Genomic DNA, 20,928 nt, shown 5'->3' on the forward strand with positions numbered 1-20,928 from the left:
TGCATTTAAAAGGATGCTTGGCATATCATTGATTTTAATATGAGCAGAATCTGTTATACAAACACAGAAACCTTGTATTTTTCCAGGTTTCTTAATTCCAAGCATATTCCTGAAATACTACATAGATCAGCTTGGCAGATTTGAAGAAGCAGCAATCAAAGCGTGAACAGCATTCATTCGGCCCACCTAGGCCATGTCTGTATGACTTTGAAGAGTGCATTTCCAGGACATTCAGTTGATCTCAGTTGCCTGTGGCCCTTCAACGTGTACTTGGATGACAGGTAGCCTCTCAAAGCAGAACATTGAATCAGACTCTGGGCAGCATTCAGTGCTTTGCTGTTTGGTGCAACACCTGCAAACAATCAGAGACTTTATAATAGAACCCAACTTGTGTTTAAAGAAAATTGAATTAAATCACAAATTATATTAAAATTGAAATAAATGAAAATCACTTTAAGTTGCTGTGCTACAAGACAGAACCTTATTGGTCCTCTATTTCTCTTCATGTTGTGTCCTTCATTGTCAGAAGGTTGCTCATCATGCCTCTCCACACATTTCTATCTCTATCAGTCTTGCTATGATATTATAAATGGGCAGAGAGACGGTCCCACACCGGGACTGATCCCACGCCATTAGTGTTATTAAGTCCTGCATTCTGACCACCTGAGCTAACTGGCCCTTACTGGTTGCAATAGAGAGAAAAATCAAGTGATTTCTGTAATGGAAATTTCTAAAACATCTTATGCTTGTTTTTTTTTCTAAGCAGCCATCAGTGGTCCCTTTAGACACTGGTGGTTAGGTCACTTTATGCCTTGTACCCATCAACGAAGCAGATAAGGCACACGCACCATCATTTGGTATCTCAGAATTGAGTTGGGGAACTGAGTTTTGGATGTGTTGAGGTTTATGAATGGTGGAGGTTGGGGGACCAACCAGAAGAGCATTAGATTAGTTGAATCAGGAGGTGACAATGACAAGATGAGAGTTCCAGCAGCAGCTGGACAGAGGCAGGAAATCTTATGGACATTGAAGTTGGTAGTTTGTGATGGAGAGAACGTAGGATTGGAAATTTAGCATGGGTTTAAATAGGATTCTGATGCCGCAAACAGTCTGGTTCATCCTGAGACAAGTGGCTGGAGATGAAGGCGCAGCATTTGTGGCAGGGGCTAGCATTTAAACAAAGAATACTGCAGTTCATCCAACATTGAATGTTGGACAAGTAATCTGACAACATGGAGGCAGTGGAAAGGTTGACAGAGGTGGTGTAGAGTTACAGCTATGCATCATCAATGTACACGTGAAGGCTGACCCCATTTCTACAGATGGTGTCACCGTTGGGGGTTGTTGATGAAAAAGTGCAAAGGCCAAAAAAAAATCCTTAAAGGCATTTGCATGTAATAGTGTGGGGACAGGAAGAAAAACCTTTATAACTCTGTAATTGCTAGGGTTAGATAGGTAAGCATGGAACAAAGTGAGAAAAAAAAACCCACTGAGCTGAGCTGAGCATCAGGGGAAAGGCATTGGGGGGAAATGGTGTGGTTGACCATGTCAAAAGGCTGCAGGGAGATAAGGAGTGTGAGGGAAGATAATGAACTGAAGTCCCCAAGTTTTCAAGCTGCAGGTGGCACTGAGGCTATCTGAAAAGGAGGCCAAGGTTTAAATATTTTGTGTACGGGGTGACGCACATTTTTCTGCATGGGTGTTTCATTTTGCCATGTAAGATGGGGTTCTTGCAGTTTTGTCAATGGATTTTTCACATTTTGTGATCATACACAGCATATTGATTGGTTTTGAGATATGTATATGGCCTCCTGCACCAGCAGGTGAGACATTCCTGCCCTATAAAATAGCAATATTTTATCATGATATAGCTGGCAGACCTTGTAACATTGTTGAAGCAATGTTTAACTACTTTACTGCTGAGTTGAAATGAATGGTTACACCTGAATCATAACCAACCTTTCTCTCTCACATCCCACTTGCCCACTTTGTTCTGCAGTATTCTTTGTTTTTATTTTAAACACGCTTTAGGTTGACAATACAAACATCAACCAGGATTGTGATGTATGGTATTCAGAACAAGTTATTGATATTTTGACGTTAGTGAGGAATAAGAGTTTATTTCATTAGAGTTTATCAAGGTTTAGTATATTCAGTGTTTTCACTGATATAACAAAAATTATTTGGCAAAATATTCAAACATATTTACTCACTTGTAAAGGTTCCCATAATGCTTATGCCAAGGCTGATTTGGTTGTATCCACGGGTTTGGGCTCCCATTTTGGTCCATCCTCGACCTTCATAAATATTTCCATCTTCTCCAATGAGGAAACTGAAGTAATGACATGAGAGGGAAACATGGGTTCTTTTAAAGTATATTTTTCCTTTGAAAAATAATTCTGTACATATCCAACTTTAAAAATGAGAAAAATGCGATGAGCAGAATTAGAAAACATTGGTTAAAGAAAATAATTGAACATTTCTTAAATCATGTTATTCTGCAAATCAACTAAGAATAATCTTTAACGCCTTATGCTACATAGCAGGGAAAAGATTCCAATTAACTAAAGACATTGGCTGGAATCTATTGCCTTGGGCGACAGGCCTGAGAATTTGGCGTCAGTACTGATACCCAATGCCTTCCCGCCTCCAGTGGGAATAAATTCTGGGTGGGAAAGGCCCACTTCCACTTGAGTCCCTTAAGTGACAAATTAATGATCACTTAAGGGCCTCTTCCCACCTCCGCTGTAATCTTCCCAGCTCCGGGTGGATCTGCTGACATTCAACCTGCATGACTGGTTAAACTGTGCGAGTTGAATGTCAGCTGGGTGGGGGTGGGGGGTAGTGGTCCCTTGACCTGCAATAATCTGTGCATAATCGAGGGCATGGACATGGGGCCAGGGGGAGCAGTTGGCTGCTGACATCCACCCCACTGCTCCTGCTGCCAACCCCTTGTCCTCTTCTGCCCACGACCCCCACCCCATGACCCCCACCCCACGGGACCCCCCACCCCCACCAACAGCACTTATTTTTTGCTTGGGTCACTCTGCGATCCTGGTACTCCAGAGGGTTTTGTTCTGGAATCATCCACAGCCTCCTCTATGGCACTGCCGAGTTAAAGAGCTGCTGGCGTCTGATTGGCTGGCAGCTCTTGGCAGGCGGGAGGTTGCCTTCAGGGTCCTCAATCTGAATGAAGGCCTGCCACCGTCCACTTAACTGCCTGATGGGCAGAAGATATGGTGGGCCTTCCTCATCAGAGTCAGCGCAGTTCTCTCACCATTTCTTCACACGGCAAGCGAGCCTACTGCCAAGAACAAAAGATTCCATCCATTGAAAGAAAATAAGGAGAATATACTTTGAAATGAAAATGGCAATATTCAAAGAAAAGCTGCCTTAGTGAACATTTATCACCCAAGAAATATCACCAAAATAGAATAAATGATCATTTATCTCAGTAGTCTTTCTGCGAATAAGTTGACTGCTGCCTCTGCCTATGGAATAGCAGTAGTTTCAAAAGTAATTCATGTGGGAAGTGTAAGGTTATTCACTTCAGTAGTAAGAATAGAGAAGTACAATATTTTTAAAAAGGCTTGAAACTTCTAAATGTTGATGTTCAGATGGATATTGGTACACTCTTACAAGGAACACAGAAACTTAGCATGCGCATATAGCAAGCAATTAGGAAGGCAAATAGCATGTTGGCTTATATTACAAGAGGATTTGAGTACAAGGATAGACAGGTCTTGTTACAATTGGAATTTGGTGAGACCACACTTGGAGTGCCGTGTGCAGTTTTGGCCTCCATATTTAAGGAAGGATATATTGCCTTGGAGATGGTACAGCCAAGATTCACTAAATTGTTTTCTGGGGTGAGAGGCTGTGCAAATTGGGCCCATACTCTCAGAATTTTAGAAGAACGAGAGGTGATCTCATTGAAACATACAAGATTCTGAAGTGGTTTGACAGGATAGACACAGAGATTGTTTGTCCTGGCTGGAGAATCTAAAATATGGGGAAACAGTCTCAGGATAAGGGGTCAATCATTTAGGACTGAGATGAAGAGAAATTTCTTTATTTAAATAGTTGTGAATCTTTGGAATTCTTTATTCCAGGAGGTTGTGGATGCTGCATCATTATTTGAAGCTGAGATGACATATTTGTGATCAGCCAGGGAATCTAGGGAAATGGGATGCAGGTGGGAAGTTGGAGTTGAAGTTGAAGGTCGGCCATCATCGTATTGAATAGCAGAGCAGACTCAAGGGGCTGTATCGTCTACTCCTGCTCCTATTTCTTATGTTCTTACTTGCTCTGTAAGACAGTACATAAATACAAATTCTTCTTTACCTTGTGTGTTCCTTATTAATATCAACCAAAATGAAACAGCCCATTATTTATACATTTGATGCAAACCCTTCTTTTACAGTATCATTAATTTGTGATCTCAAAAGGATGCAATTAGATGAGTTCTACAACATGTGGGGGCATTCTCTTATTCGGCTGTTGAATGTCCAGACAGTGAAATTGAAAATAACCTACAATATCATAGTCCTTAAGTGTTGCCACTTAAAAAGATTGAATAAGATGAAAAATTAACACCAGGCAATTGCTCTGGAGAGAGTACAGAAGAGATTTACAAGAATGTTGCCAGGGCTGGAAACTTGCAGCTATGAGGAAAGGTTATGTAGTCTAGGGTTGTTTTGCTTAGAACAGAGGAGGCTGAGAGGTGACTTGATTGAGGTGTACAGTCCCAGCAGATTGGAGGGTGGCAAATGTAACCCCACTATTTAAAAAATGAGGGTGGGAGAAAACAGCAAATTACAGGCTGGTTAGCCCAATGTCAGTAGTAAGGAAAATGCTACAGTCTATTATAAAGGATGCAATAAAAGGACATTTAGAAAATATCAAGGGGATTAGACAAAGTCAACATGGATTTATGAAAGAGAAATCATATTTGACAACTTACTGGAGTTTTTTGAAGACATAACTAGCAGAATAGATAAGGGAGAACCAGTGGGTGTAGTGTATTTGGATTTTCAGAAAGCTTTTGATAAAGTCCCACATAAGGGGCAGAATTTTCTGCCTGTCCGGCCCGAGCCAATCTCCGGCAGGTGGGGAGTCAATCCCCGCCGGAGAAGCGGGCCCTGTTGCCATTTTACGTGGGCGGGCCAATTAAGGCCCACCCAGCGTGACGTCCGGCAGGAAGCGCTATGCACCTCCTATGCATGCGGGGGGGGATTCCCCAAAAGCGAGAGTGCGCTCTTTCGCGCATGCGCATGAAAGAGCGTACATCTCCCTGAGGCTAAGTGCTGCCTCAGGGAGATCGCTTACACTTTGAAAAATATGAAAAATAGAAAGAAAAAAATTCCCTAACATGTCCCCCTCATGTGACAATGTCACATGAGATGGGACATGTTCATAATTTACGTAATAACTTTATTAAACTTTTTAAAACCCTACATGAAACCTCATCCCGCCGGTGGATGGGGTTTCATGTTTTATCTATTTGCTACCGGGGCTCCTGGCCTGCCCGCCAACCTTAAGGTTGGACGGGCAGGTCCTTTAATTGTATAATTGATCCTGTCGATGGTCTCAATTGGCCGTTGACAGGTCGGCGGGTGCACAGCTGATTTTGCTGCGCCCCCGCCTTCCTGAATATTTAAATGAGGCGGGATGACGTCGGGGGTTCCACCCGATGTCATCCCACGTCATTTTAAGCATCGGCGAGCGGGCCCCGCCCCCAACTCGCCAACGGCAAAATTCTGCCCAAAAGGTTAGTGTGTAAAATTAAAGCACATGGGATTGGGGGTAATATATTGGCATAGATTGAGAAGTGGTTAGCAGGCAGGAAACAGAGAGTAGGAATAAATGGGTCTTTTTTGGAGTGGCAGGCAGTAACAAGTGGGATCAGTGCTTGGGCCCTGATATTTACAATATATGTCAATGATTTGGATGAGGGAACCAAATGTGATATTTCCAAGTCTGCTGATGACACGAAACTTGGTGGGAATGTGAGTGATGAGGAGGGTGTTAAGAGGCTTCAAGATGATTTAAACAGGTTGAGTGAGTGGGCAAATACATGGCAGATGCTGTATAACGTGGATAAATGTGATGTTATCCACTTCAGTAGAAAAAACAGAATGGCAGAGTCTTTTTAAATGGTGATAGATTGGGAAATGTTGATTTTCAAAGGGACCTGGGTGTCCTTGTACACCAATCACTGAAAGCAAGCATGCAGGAGCTGCAAAATTATAAATAATGGGCTGTTTCATTTAGGTGGATATTAATAAGGAATACACAATGTAAAGAAGAATTTGTATTTATGTACTTTAAGAAAGCAAATGGTACATTGACTTCATTGCAAGAGGACTTGAGTACAGGAGCAAGGATGTCATATTGAATGGTGGAGCAGGCTCGCAGGGCTGAATGACCTACTCCTGCTCCTATTCGTTTTATTCATGGGATGTGGGCTTCGCTGGCTGAGCCAGCATTCATTGCCCATCCTTAGTTGCCCTTGAGAAGGTGGTGGTGAGCTGCCTTCTTGAACCGCTGCAGTCCATGTGGTGTAGGTACACCCACAGTGCTGTTAGGGGGGGAGCTCCAGGATTTTGACCCAGCGACAGTGAAGGAACAGCGATATATTTCCAAGTCAGGATGGTGAGTTACTTGGAGGGGAACTTCCAGATGGTGGTGTCCCCATCAATCTGCTGCCCTTGTCCTCCTAGATGGTAGTGGTCATGGATTTGGAGGTGCTGTATAAGAAGCCTTGGTGAATTTCCACAGTGCATCTTGTAGATGGTACACACTGCTGCTACTGTGTGTCGGTGGTGAAGGGAGTGAATGTTTGTGGATGTGGTGCCAATCAAGTGGGCTGCTTTGTCCTGGATGGTGTCCAGCTTCTTCAGTGTTGTGGGAGCTGCACTCATCCAGGCAAGTGGGGAGTGTTCCATCACACTTCTGACTTGTGCCTTGTAGATGGTGGACAGGCTTTGGGGAGTCAGGAGGTGAGTTAATCATTGCAGGATTCTCAGCCTCTGACCTGTTCTTGTAGCCATAGTATTGATATGGCTAGTCCAGTTCAGTTTCTGGTCAATGGTAACTCCCAGGATGTTGATAGTGGGGAATTCAGCGATGGTAATGCCATTGAACATCAAGGGACGATGGTTAGATTCTCTCTTGTTGGAGATGGTCATTGCCTGACATTTGTGTGGCTCACATGTTACTTGCCACCTGTCAGCCCAAGACTGGATATTGTCCAGGTCTTGCTGCATTTGGACATGGATTGCTTCAGTATCTGAGGAGTCGCGAATAGTGCTGAACATTGTGCAATCATCAGCAAACATCCCCACTTCTGACCTTATGATGGAAGGAAGGTCATCGATGAAGCAGCTGAAGATGGTTGGGCTGAGGACACTACCCTGAGGAACTTCTGCAGTAATGTCCTGGAGCTGAGATGACTGACCTCCAACAACCACCTACCTTTGTGCTAGGTATGACTCCAACTAGCAGAGAGTTTTCCCTGATTCCCATTGATTCCAGTTTTGCTGGGGCTCCTTAAGGCCACACTCAGTCAAATGCAGGCTTGATGTCAAGTCACTCTCACTTCACCTCGGGAGTTCAGCTCTATTGTCCATGTTTGAACCAAGACTGTAATGAGGTCAGGAGCTGAGTGGCCCTAGCAGAACCGAAACTGGGCATCAGTGGGCAAGTTATTGCTAAGCAAGTGCCGCTTGATAGCGCTGTTGATGATCCCTTCCATTACTTTACTGATGATCGAGAGTAGACTGATGGGGCGGTAATTGACCAGGTTGGATTTGTCCTGCTTTTTGTGTACAGGACATCCCTGGGCAATTTTCCACATAGCTGAGTAGATACCAGTGTTGTAGCTGTACTGGAACAGCTTGGCCAGGGGCGCAGCAAGTTCTGGAACACAAGTCTTCCGTACTATTGTCAGAATATTATCAAGGCCCATAGCCTTTGAAGTATCCAGTGCCTTCAGCTGTTTCTTGATACCACGTGAAGTGATTCGAATTAGCTGAAGACTGGCATCTGTGATGCTGGGGACCTCCGGAGGAGGCCAAGATGGATCATCCACTCAGCACTTCTGGCTACAGATTGTTGCAGATTGCATTTGAGTACAATTCTGCTGCTGCTGATGGGCCACAGCGCCTCAGTCTTCACTTGCTAGATCTGTTCAAAATTTGGCATGGTGGTAGCGCCACACAACATGATGGAGGCTATCCTCAATGTGAAGCTGGGATTTCGTACATTCTGCACACTTGCCACCCTCAGTGCTTTCTCCAAGTGATGTTCATGGAGGTTCATCAGCTGAGGGAGGGCGGTACGTCTAAATCCTTGACCATGATGCCATGAGTCAATGTTGGGGACTCCCAAGGCAACTCCCTCACGACTGTATACCACTGTACCGCCACCTCTGCTGAGTCTGGGACATTATCTGTAAGGTGTGATTCCATGAGGATGGCTATGTCTAGTCTGTGAGACAGCTCTCCCAATTTTGGCACTAGCCCCCAGATGTTAGTAAGGAGGACATTGCAAGGTCGACAGGTCTGGGATTGCCACTGTTGTTTCCGGTGCCTCGGTCAATTCCAGCTTGCTAGGCCATTTCAAGAGTCAATCTCTGGAGTCACATGTACGTCTGGAGTCACATGTAGGCCAGACCAGTAAGGATGGTAGATATCCTTTCCTAAAGGGCATTAGTGAACCAGATGGGTTTTTACAACAATGGTTTCAGATTTTATTGAATTCAAATTCCACCATCTGCCATGGTGGGGTTTGAACCTTGGTCCTCAGAGCATTACCCTGGGTCTCTGGATTACTAATCCAGCAACAATACCACTACACTATCACCTTCTCTACTTTTCTATACAAAATTATGAGGGGCTTGGATAGAGTAGACAAGTAAAACTTATTTCCCATCGCAGAGAGGTCAATTACCAGGGGACACAGATTTAAGGTGATTGGTAGAAGGATTAGAGGGAATATAAGGAAAACCTTTGTTATCCAGAGGGTGGTAGGTGTCTGGAATTCACTTCCCAGGTTGGTGGTTGAGGAAGAAACCCTCAATTCATTTACAAGGTGCCTGGATCTGCACCTGAAGTGCTGTAATCTGCAAGGCTATGGACCTGGTGCTGCAAGGGATTAGAATCTAAGGGATGCAGTGGCGTTCCCCAGGGGTCAGTACTAGGATAAGCACTTGAAGCAAAAGAAATTCCATAGCCAAAGGGAAGGGCAGGGGGGCGGGACTAGCGGATTTGCTCTTGCAAATAGCCAGTGTGGACTTGTCGAGCTATCTGTGGTACAACCATTCAATAATTCTATAAGAGCTAAGAAGGAATATGAAAGTAAGATAGCAAACAAAAAGCTTCCTATACAAAAGCCTTTCTAAATAGAAACTATGTAGTGACATCTGAGCTTTCTCTCTGCCTAACTCCAAACCCTCAGCTAAATCGCCTTCTGGCACACTTGTCCAGGCCCACCTGGACAGTCAAAGCCTGGAAATCATTCAGAATGCAATTTGCTACACTTTCAATTCTTCCATTGTGCTCCATGCTGACCCAATAAATCCTCTGCCTGAAAGTACAGTAGATCCCCACCGACTCTGCTGAGCTTTTCATCCTTTATCTCCTCAACACTACCTTTGTCATATCACGCTGCCTGACTTTAGCCTATCTACTATTGAAACACTCAATGAAACTCTTTATATAGTCAGGTTTACTTACAAAAAGAGTTATTGCTTCCCTGTAATGGCAAGCAGCAACTCTTTAAGAGCTGCTGCTTTACCCAATTTTGTACATCCCAACCAATCACAGCCAAATCAAAGCCTGCCTCCCTGTACATGTTATCCATCGGCGGCACCTATGGGAAATGGGGAAAGGGGCTTGCTTCTGTACATTTAATGAAGCTGGTCTTCCCCACCAGCAGAACAGGTGCTCCTGTACCATGGGCAAACAAAGCACTGAGATTTCTGTACTTCTAAATCGGGGCTTAGACGTTCACGGAGACCATTACTGTAGGTCTAGCAGAAGAAGATCATCCCAAGTTACTGCAATAAAATGAAGCCATTGACATTTTCTGGAATGACAAAAAGAAACAAAGTTGAGAATTTCCTCACAGAGACCTACTTGTAGCCAATATCGCACCAGCCACGTTCGTCCATATGGTAAGATTGGATATTCTGCAGTTGCCTCTTACACGCCGACATGCTGAAGCAGCGATTGCCATCAGTATGGTGAATCACAGCATATTTAAGAGAGGTCGACAGATTATGGGTGCAATTAGAAGCCCGTGTTGACCAGCCAGAACGCTTTATAATCGGTGGGCAGCCTATGAGAAATGGGGGAGGACAGATGAATATGAAAATCATAGAATCATAGAATGATACAGGACAGTAGGAGGCCATTCAGGACACTTGTGTCAGCATTTTGAATGAGTTATCCAGTTAGCCTCATTCCCCTGCCCTTTCCCCATCGCCTTACAAATTTTTCCCCTTTGAGTATTTATCTAAATCCCTTTTGGAAGCTCTTATTGAATCTGCTTCCACCACCCCTTCAGGCAATGCATTCCAGATCCTAATCTTTGCAGGTTTGTGCATGTATACTCCAAGGTCCTGTGTTCCTGCATTCCTTTTAAAACTGTAGAGTTTAGTTTATATCGCCTCTCCTCATTCTTCCTCCAAGAATACATCACTTCACATCTTTTTTGCCCTGTATACCCAAATCTAGGTAATTAATATATATCAAAAAGTCCTACTACTAACTCCAAGAGAGGCACCACTGTGTACTTCCCTCCAGTTTGAAAAACAACTATTCACCACTACACCCTACCTTCTATTCCATAGAAAATGTTATACCCACAATGTCACTTTAATCTTATCAGTTTCGATTTTGCTATAAAGTCTATTACGTTGTACTTCATCAAACACCTTTCGAAAGTACACATAAAGAACATCAACACCACTATCTTCATCAACCCTCTCCGTTACTTCATCAAATAAACCAATCAGCTTAGTCAAATATGATTTGTCATTAACAAATCCTTGCTGGCTGTCATTAATTAACTCATTTTCCAAGTGCCAGTTAATTTTGTCCCAGATGATTGTCTCTAAGTGTTTCCCCATCATAGATGCTAGGCTGAGTGACCTGTAGTTGCTGGGTTTATACCTCTCCCACATTTGCAATTCTGCAGTCCTCCAGCACCACTGAACTCTCAGTCTCCTCCACTATAGGAACAGCTTGAACACTGACCTGCCTTCACTACAGGAACAACAGACAATTTATTAGTGATGTCTAGTCATCCCAAAAGACATCTAGCATCTTGATGATTGTAAACTATATTGATGATGGTATTCTATACATTCTTCTAGCTAGAGGTTTCAGTATTGGGAAGTTTAATTCTTATTGACTCATTCACAAGATGTGGGCACCTCTGGCTAAGCCAACATTTGTTAACCATCCCTAATTGCCCTTGGGAACGTAGTGGTGAGCCACCTTCTTGAACCACTGCAGTCCATGTGGTGTAGGTACACCCACTGTGCTGCAAGAAAGGGAGTTCCAGGATATTGAACCAGTGATAGTGAAGAAACTGTGATAGATTTCCAAGTCAGGATGATGAGGAAACTTGCAGGTGACGGTGTTCCCATGTGCTTGATGCCCTTGTCCTTTTGGGTCACGGGTCTGTAAGGTGCTGCTGAAGGAGACTTGTGAGTTGCTGCAGTGGATTTGTATCTAGAACACACTATTGCCATTACGCATTGATGGTAGAGGGAGTGGACGTTTATTTGGTGGATGCTGTGTCGATCAAATTATGCTTTGTCCTGGATGGAGTCAAACTTCTTGAGTGTTGTGGGAGCTGCACTCATCCAGTCAAGTGGGGAGTATTCCATCACACTCCTGACCTTTGCCTTGTAGATGGTGAAAAGGCTCTGAGGAATCAGGAGGTGTGTTACTCTCCACAGAATCCCCAGCCTCTGACCTGCTCTTGTAGCCACAGTATTTATATGGCTGGTCCAGTTCAGTTTCTGGTCAATGATACTACCCAGGATGCTGTTGTTTGGGGATTCAGCGATGGTCATGTCATTGAATATCAAAGGGGGATGGTTAGATTCTCTCTTGTCGGTGATGGTCATTACCTGGTACTTATGTATTAAATTTTACTTGTCACTTATCAGCCCAAGCTTTATTGTTGTCCTGGTCTTGCTGCATATACAAACAGACTGCTTCAGTAGCTGAGGATTTGTGAATAAAACTATATGCTGTGCAATCATCAGCAAACATTCCCATTCCTGACCTTATGATAGAAGGAAGATCAGTGATGAAGCAACTGAAGATGGTTGGGTCTAGAACACCGCCCTAAGGAACTCCTGCAGCAATGTCGTGGGACTGAGATGATTGGCCTCCAACAACCACAAATATCTTCCTTTGTGCTAGGTATGACTCCAACCAGTGGAAAATTTTCCCCAATTCCCATTGACTTCAATTTTTCTAGGGATCCTTGATGCCACGCTGAGTCAAATGCTGCCTTGATGTCAAGGGCTGTCACTCGCACCTCACCTTTGGAATTCAACTCTTTTGACCATTTTTGGAAGGCTGCAATGAGGTCTGGAGCTGAGTGACATCAAGAGAGCATTTAACTAAGTGTAGCATCAAGGAGCCCTAGCAAAATTGAAGTCAATGGGGAATCAGGAGGAAAACCCTCCATTAGCTGGAGTCATTCCTAACACAATGGAAGATGGTTGAGGTTGTTGAAGGCCAATCAAATCAGCCCTGGGACATCTCTGTGGAGTTTTGCTGGGTAGTGTCCTGCAGCACTCCATCAGTACTCAAACAATGTAGCACCCCCTAAGCATCAGCCTTGATTTTTGTGCTCAAGTCCTGGCATCTGACTTGAACCCACAACATTCTGACTCCAAGGTGAAAGTTTCACTAAATGAACTGTGGTTGACACTGAATTAATTTCCCACCACTATTCATGATTGGATGTGACAGGAATGCAGAGCTTTTATGTGATACATTAGTTGTGGGAATATTTAGTTTTGTCTATGGCATGCTGTTTAGCATGCATATCGTCTTGTGTTGTAGCTTCATCAGGTTGGCGCCTCAGTTTCAGGCACTCCTGCTGTTGTTCCTGGCATACTTTCCTACACTTTTCATTGAACCAGTGTTGGCCCCTTGACTGCATGGTAATAATAAAGTAAGGGATATGCTGGGCCATGGGGTTACTGATTGTGGTGACATTCAATTCTCCTGTTGTTGATAGTGGAAAGTGGCCCATGAATGCCCAGTTTTGAGCTGCGCAATTGTTCTGAATCTATCCCATAAAATGGTGGAGGGTGTCCTCAATGTGAATATGGGATCTTGTCTCCACAAGTACTGTGTGGCCGTCACACTTACCAATACTTTCTTAAACTGATGCAACTGCAACAGGCAAATTGCTGAGGACAAGGTCCAGCATATTTTTCCCTCATATTATCTCTTTCACCACCTGCCACAAGCCTAGTCTGGAAGATATGTCCTTCATGACTCAGCCAGCATGATTAGTAGTGGTGCTATGGAGCCATTGGATGATAGACATTGAAGTCTCCAACTCGAATCAGTACTCCTCCATGTTGAATACCATTTTGGAAGAAGCAATGAGGGTAGCAAGGGAACAGAATGTACTTTGAGAATGTACAGCTGAGAGAGGATGGAAGGTGTAATCATCAGGGGCTTCCTTGACCTGATGCCATGAGACTGCATGGGGTCCGGGGTCAATGTTGAGTACTCCACAGGCCACTCCCTCCCGACTGCATGCGCTGAATTTTTGCTTCAGGAGCGGGAAACAGAGGTCAGGACTGATCCAGATGCTGAACCTGCCCCTGGGGCGTGGGGGGGGGGGGGGGGGGGGGGGGGGTGTGGGGGGAGCGATAGTCACAGACCTAGGATTTTCATGGAAATGCCACCCCCTTACTTGGCGTGAAGATAGATTTCCTGTCTAATTAAGGGTAGCAAATGAGTTTTCAAAGCTAGGTGGGGGCAATCAGAGGCCTTCCAGATTGAGAGGCGCAACAGACTGCAGTAAAGGGTAAGTAACTGAGAGGACACTTGAATGTGGAGGCCCCCTCTCACGAACTTCCTTAAAAATTGAAATAAAAATCAGAAAAAGCAGTCAGTCGACTATTGTGGGTGGAGGAAATCCCTCTACAGGGTGGTCTTTGGCTGAAGCTGCAGCTAGGCAATTAGAGGCTTATAGGCCTGCAGCTGGTAGGAGGCAGACTGGGGCCATCGAGGGGGATGTGGTTTAACTGCCCAGCAGTGCCACTAGGAGCAGTGGCCACTGCTGGAACTGCATCCAGTCCTCAAAAACTGGGGGCTTGGGGGGAAAGGGCATCACCAGGGTTAGGCTAGCAGGCCCCGGCCTGGGAGGTAAGGAGAGATTGGCAGCTGGGTGGACAGGGCAAGAGGGGAGGGGATATGCAGAGCTGTCTGGAGCTTGTAATATTGCAGCAGGGACAAGGTCGGCTGATAGGTGCCAGAAAAGGCAGCAATGGCATCTTATGGTGCCTCCCCACCCCACCCCACCTGCAAATCCACCCACAGGGGAGCGTCAAATTCTGCCCAGGATAATTGCAAGCTGTAGGTTCAAAGATTCACATAAGCTGGCTCATCTGTCATATTCCTCATTCCTAACAACAACTTGCATTTATGTAGAAGAAACATAGTAAAAAGTCCCAAGGCGCTTCACAGGAATATTATCAAACAAAATTGAACACAAAGCCAAAGTTTGGCCAAAGAGATAGGTCTTTAGGGGCATTTTAAAGAAGGAGATGGAGGTAGAGAGGCAGAGATGTTTAGGGAGAGAATTCCAGAGCTTGGGGCCCAAGAGTAGCTGGAGCAATTAAAATAGGGGATGCACAAGAGGCCAGAATTGGGGAAGCAGAGAGATATCAGAGGGTTTTGGGGCTTAGGAAATTACAGAGGTAGGGAGGGGAAAATCAACGGAAGGACCTAAAAACAAGGATGAGAATTTTAAAATCGAGATACTGTCAGATCAGGAGCCAATGTTGGTCACAGAGCACAGAGGCAATGGGTACATGGGACTTGGTGTGAGGTAGGATACGGGCAGCAGAGTTTTGGATAGCTTCATGTTTACAGATGTTGGTAGATGGCAGGGGTGGAGGTAGGGGCCTGCTAGGGGAGTGTTAAAAGAATCAAGACTAGAGGTAAGGAAGACATGGATGAAGGCTTCAGCAGCAGATGAGCTTAGGTAAGGGCTGACATGGGGATTATTATGGAGGTGTAAGTGAGCAATCTTAATGGTGAAGCAGTTATATGATCTGAAACTCATCTCATGGTCAAATATGACACTAAGGTGTCATTGTCTGATCCAGGCTCAGACAACAACCCTGGAAAGGGATGGAATCGGTGGACAGGGATCGGAATTTTGGCAGCATCTGAAGATAATTTCTGCGCTCTTCTCAATATTTAATTGAAGGAAATTTCTGCTCAACCAGTTCTGGATGGATAGGTTGTGTGAGAAGTCAGAGAGATTGGAGTGATCAAAAGAACTGGTGGTAAGTTGGAGCTGAGTGTCATTAACATATACATGGAACCTGACACCGGAAACTGACAGTGTCACCGAGGGGCAGCATGTGGCTGAGAAATAGGAAGGGATCAAAGAGAGATATTTATGAGACACCAGAGGTGATGGTGCAGGAGCAGAAAGCAAAGTCGTTGCAGCTGATTCTTTGGCTGTGACTGGGTGGATAAGAATGGAATAGTGAGTGCAGTCCCACCCAACTGGATAACAAAGCAGAGATGTTGGAGGAGTATGGTGTGGTAAACCTTGTTAAAGGTTGCAGACAGCCCCAGAACAATGATGTAATTTGTGACTTTGATAAGGGCCATTTGGCAGGAAGGATTCAAACATGAAGTTTCAGGAAAAATATGCACGGATTTGGAAGGCGACAACATATTCAAGGGCTTTGTAGGGGAAAAAAAGTTCAAGATGGTGTGATTATTTGTAAGGTGTCAAGGGTGAGCTTTTTGAGGAGGGGGGAGATGATGGCAGATTTGAAGGAGATGAGGACAATATCTGAGGAGTATGAACCATTAACAATATCAGCTCACATGGGTGCCAGGAAAGGAAGTTGGGTGATCAGCAGTTTAGTGGGAATAGGTTTGAGGGAGCAGGAGGTGGGTCCCATGGGCACAATGAGCTCAGAAAGAGAATGGGGGAGGTAGGAACAAAACTAGAAAAAGATGCGAGTTGAGTGCTACGGCAGAGGAGCATTTAAAGGGAAGTTTGGTTTGGTGGGCCAGTGAAAGGGATGGATTCAGCAGTGGCAGTTGATCAGAATGTCTCAATCTTAGTGACAAAATAGTCCATTAGCTCCTCACGCAAGTTGGTGGAGGTAAAGGTAGAGTGGGCAAGTAAGAGGGATTTAAAAAGGCAATTTGTAATGGAAAAGACAAGCCAGGTTCAATGGCAAATACATACATTTGGGGTCACTTAGCGAGTTCAGTAAGAGAGCACTTAGTGAAGCACAAATGTACAGCTGAAGAGTGAATAAACATGGACATGGAGGAAGAAACAATTTCCCCTTTAGCTGCTAGGCCTAGGAATTTGAACTTCACAGAGTCTGTCTGCAGATGCAGTTTGATAGCTCACTTTTGACTAATGGCATTTTCAAACATTTCAGCCATGTCTCTTGACTGATGCTGGTTCCACCATAGTTGAGAATGCCAATCTTCATAAAGCTTTATCTTCCTGTTGGTTTCTTAGTTGTTCATCACATTCTAATTATATTATTTCCCCAGGAAATCTGCTGTCTGATTTTTTGTTTTATTTTTGAGGGAGAAGGTATTTAGGGAGAAATATAGTTTATTAGAGGTCATCCAAAGAGGTTAAAGAATTTTTACTATAAAATATAAGAAACAGGATTATCAGTTAGACATAATTAATAATCAGTGTTATTCTTTCATTACTGCCTTTGTAATGTCAGGATCTTATTCTGTGATCTACAAGAGGAGATTATCAACTGGATTTTATTCAGTAAAGGAAAATGTCGTTGTCTCACCCTTTGATAGGGACAAATTTACAGACAAATGAGGAACTTCTAATTCGGCTGCATTTTATTGCATAAAACAAACACAGGATAATATTGGGTCAGATTAATAATGTACTCATATTTCATGGATTATACCAGCATCTTTCTCACAGTTAGATTGAAATTGATAATAAATCCTTGCCCTTAACAGTCTTTGACTCGATGAGAAAGCAAATTTAAAGTGTTTTTTCCCAAATTTTAGGAGTTCCTTTCAACCAGTCATAGTAAGTGAGTATCCCAGTGTCATGCTAGCACAACTAATGTCCCAGTATGGGTGATAAATTGTATCTGTTTACCTTGGACTGCAAGGAGGATTCCAGAAATCAAAAGGAGGACCTTCATTCTCTAAACTAAAAAAAACAAGAAATTCAATATATAGCCTTTTAAAATAAACATTTTTGGCTCTTAAAATATAATGGGATAGACCATGTTCCAGGTTCAGTTTCTTACTGAGTTAAGTTCAACTGTAAAAGCACCCTCATAATTCATAAAAATTAATTGCAGGTATTTCAGACTTGTGCAGTAATTCACTGCTGTATTATTACTGAAGCCATATCTTACATGTATTAACACAGATAACACATGCATAGGAAATTATGACTACAATCATGACTTCATGTTGTTAGGTGAGCAGCAATTGCATTTTTTATTTGTTTGTGGGATGTGGGTGGGTGTCATTGGCTAGGTTAAGATTTATTGCCCATCCTTAATAAACCAGCTTCTCATAAGCAAATAGGGATTGGCATTAAATACACCCTTAGCAGCGAAGGGGACATATAAAATAGGTGGCTAGCCCACCGCCTTCCTGTCCACCCCGAGTTGTCCAGCATATTATGGCGTGTGGGTAAGGTGTCGGCCAGCCCACCCTTAGACCTATGGAGGCCTTAACTGGCCAATTAATGGCCAATTAAGGGCCTTATTCTGCCTACACCACAATAATACGTGCGGCTAGGGAAGGCAGAACAAAGGAGGGCAGCCCGCTATGTTTGCAACAGGCTAAAATGCAGGAAGTGAGGGGGGTACCTCCTTTTGGGGTTCCCCTGTGCCCATCGGGTGAAGACTCCAAGATCATACCCCTGCTTTTTGCATCCCCCTGTCCTGCAAAACCAGGCCCCTTTCCCCCAACCCCTCACAGGGTCACTGACCCCTCCCTGACCAAAAGCCCTGGACTTACCTGTAAATCCAGTCTCCATGGATCTCCTTCTCAGGACTCCCTTGTAGTCCCAGCAGCGGCCACTACTGGGTTCTGGCGCTGCTGGGACTACTCAGTAGCTGACAAATCAGGTTAGCCAGCAACTCTCAAGGGCAGAACTTCCCTTCCCTGAGGGGCTGAAGTTCCACCTTGTTAAGACCTCCACCACCCACCCAAGGGTATTATCACTGCTGGGCAGCCCATTTTAAAATTGGCAAGCTGCCAACTAAACTTTCTGCTGTGGGAAGTGGGGAGGGGCAAGGAATACCTGGTAAAATTTGCCCCAATTTTTCTATGTTTAACATAGTGAGTGTTCTGAAGTCAGTTCTGGGGCTGCAGCTCATCATTGAGATAATAAGCTTCATTCAATAACATATCAAATCTAAGCTGTATTATTTTCTTCGAACGGACTCACCATTCATCATCCAACCTCCTTTCTAATATATATACAAAATACCAATATTCAATTAGCAGGTGCAGCAACGGAATCTTGATTTTCAAGAGAAAACATCACACAAATATAATACTTCCAACATAACAGATTCTCTCGATACCTGTAGGCTGTGTTTACTTTCAGGTTGGCACATAAACTGGATCACAATGTCAACAGAGTTTAGGTCAAAACATGGAGCTTTAATGCAACCGCAAAATCAAGCACGACAATAAGAAATATAAATTGGCCACGGTCACATGGAAACTGGCCCCCAGCCACCAGAGGGCGATAACATATAATGGTGCAAAATACTCCTAGTGGGAGGGTACCGGTGGTCATGGAGCACAAAATGAGATTGAGGAGTTGGAGTGTATGGTCTTAAAGCAGAGAGGGAGGGAGTAGAATAGTGGAAATTCCAGAGAACATGTTCATGTTAAAAGAATAGCCTGAAAAAAATCAAACACAAGGAACGGGAAACACAGGATTATGTGGAATTTGAAGAGCAAGGGTTGCCAATAGTGGCATGGAAAGCTTTAAACTATTTCAAGGAAGAGCAGGGGAGTTATACTGGTGGCCTAGCCAAAATCCCTCAATCAACGTAACAAAAAAGGTCATTATTACATTGCGGTGTGTGCAAAATTGGCTGCTGCATTTCCTATATTAAAAGAATGATCAGACTTCAAAAAAGTACTTAATTGGTTGAATTGGATGGTTGTGAGAGGCATTATATGAATGCAAGTGTCTTGTGCCAAATAAGATTTGTCAGTCTCAATGTAGTTTCTAGTCATCGTCATCAGTCCATCAAAATGAGGGTGATGCCTGCCAGGCTTCATGATTTGTGTGTCCTCAAGTGACTCAACAGGCTAATCCTGGAGCCACAGTTCTTTGAGCAGAGAGGACAAGAGTCGCCCAGGAAAGGGGTGAGGGGGGTAGTTCTCAAAATAGGGTTCTACTCTCCCTCGCTCCATTTTCAGTTCTTCTCCACAGCAGAGCTCATGCAGTTTCTGACTGTATTGGATGAGGCAGTGCCATGCTACAGTTTGTGCAAATTCCTGTGCTCACCAATTTCAATTTGTCCCCTTTCAGTGAGGCCTTCAGATTGTCTTGGTGGAAAGACAGAGACAAAACCAAACCCTTCCCTGCGACTTCCTTCCCAGTACAGGGGGGAAGGTTTACTAGGAAGAGCCCTTTAAGTTTCTAGTAGGCAAGAGCTCAGAGCAAAAAACTGCCACTAGCTGGTTCTCGACTTGGCAATGGCATTAAGGAAGGTCATTATAGGAAGTGGAATATCTCAACTTGACAAGCTGCAGGGCATTTTTCCATAGTTGGGGCTAAAGCCTGTGGTTGGGACCGAATAGGATTTTATTCTGCAATTGGCTCCTACTGTGCCTGTACTGGGAGTAGTTGCCATTGGGTTCCTGAAATGCAGAAATATATTCCCAGTGTCACTTTAATATGTACAAACTGTTCAATAATGTTATTTATTATGTTCCATTTCCATTTTATCAATATTTTAGTTAAAGCTCTCTGTACTGACGCTCAAGTACTGATGAGTTACTGAATCTTATTGCATGAGGGACTGAATTAATATTTGCAGAGAAAGTATCCGTAGCCCTGGGGCTGGAGAGTGACTATTTCAGTGTTAGGCTCAGTAATGCCTTCATGACAGTAATTCCCATGTCAACATGTTAAAATGAACAGGCAAAATAAACATTTAGAAACAGGTTTAGAGCTAATCCGATTTTTTTTGAGGCTTTGCTTCACAAAAAGGGGTTTTTGCTCGCTCTGTTTTATTAACTCTGTATTTTGTGGAATCTGATGAGAAGCAGTTTGCTTCACCTGATCCTGCAGCCAAGCCTCCCTTCACAACAACTATCACCGGGAATCCATTACCTTTGGGGGTCTTGAGATGACCTACAGAAGCAACGGAGAAGCTGACCCTACACTTCCCACAGATCCGGCGAGAAAACTGAACAGGCAGCTGGTCCTAGCCCAGTGCTTTCTCCACTGGCACGGAGGGCCCAGGGAGCAGTTGGCCAAGTGAGCATTTTTTAAATATTCGTTCATGGGATGTGGACGTCAATGGCTAGGCCAGCATTTATTGCCCAACCCTAACTGCCCTTGTTCAGAGGGCATTTTTTAAAAGAGTCAACCACATTGCTGTGGGTCAGGAGTCACATGTAGGACCAGACAGGAAGACCC

The 20,928-nt window shown here is 44.0% G+C and overlaps 1 protein-coding gene across 1 annotated transcript in view; it reads right to left on the reverse strand.

The window, feature by feature from the left end:
- The window catches only part of LOC144683855 (peptidoglycan recognition protein 1-like), a 25,512-nt gene continuing 4,584 nt past the window's right edge, over nucleotides 1-20,928 (reverse strand). The window contains exons 2-5 of the mRNA XM_078547366.1: nucleotides 17,398-17,444; nucleotides 10,140-10,341; nucleotides 2,214-2,332; nucleotides 1-352 (exon numbers count right to left, since the gene is read on the reverse strand). Of these exons, the coding sequence (XP_078403492.1) occupies nucleotides 174-352; nucleotides 2,214-2,332; nucleotides 10,140-10,341; nucleotides 17,398-17,443 (546 nt within the window). The 5' untranslated portion in view covers nucleotide 17,444 and the 3' untranslated portion in view covers nucleotides 1-173. The remainder of the gene's footprint in view (nucleotides 353-2,213; nucleotides 2,333-10,139; nucleotides 10,342-17,397; nucleotides 17,445-20,928) is intronic.

The sequence above is a fragment of the Cetorhinus maximus genome, chromosome 1, assembly GCF_964194155.1.
Source record: "Cetorhinus maximus chromosome 1, sCetMax3.hap1.1, whole genome shotgun sequence".
Taxonomy (NCBI): Eukaryota; Metazoa; Chordata; class Chondrichthyes; order Lamniformes; family Cetorhinidae; genus Cetorhinus; species Cetorhinus maximus.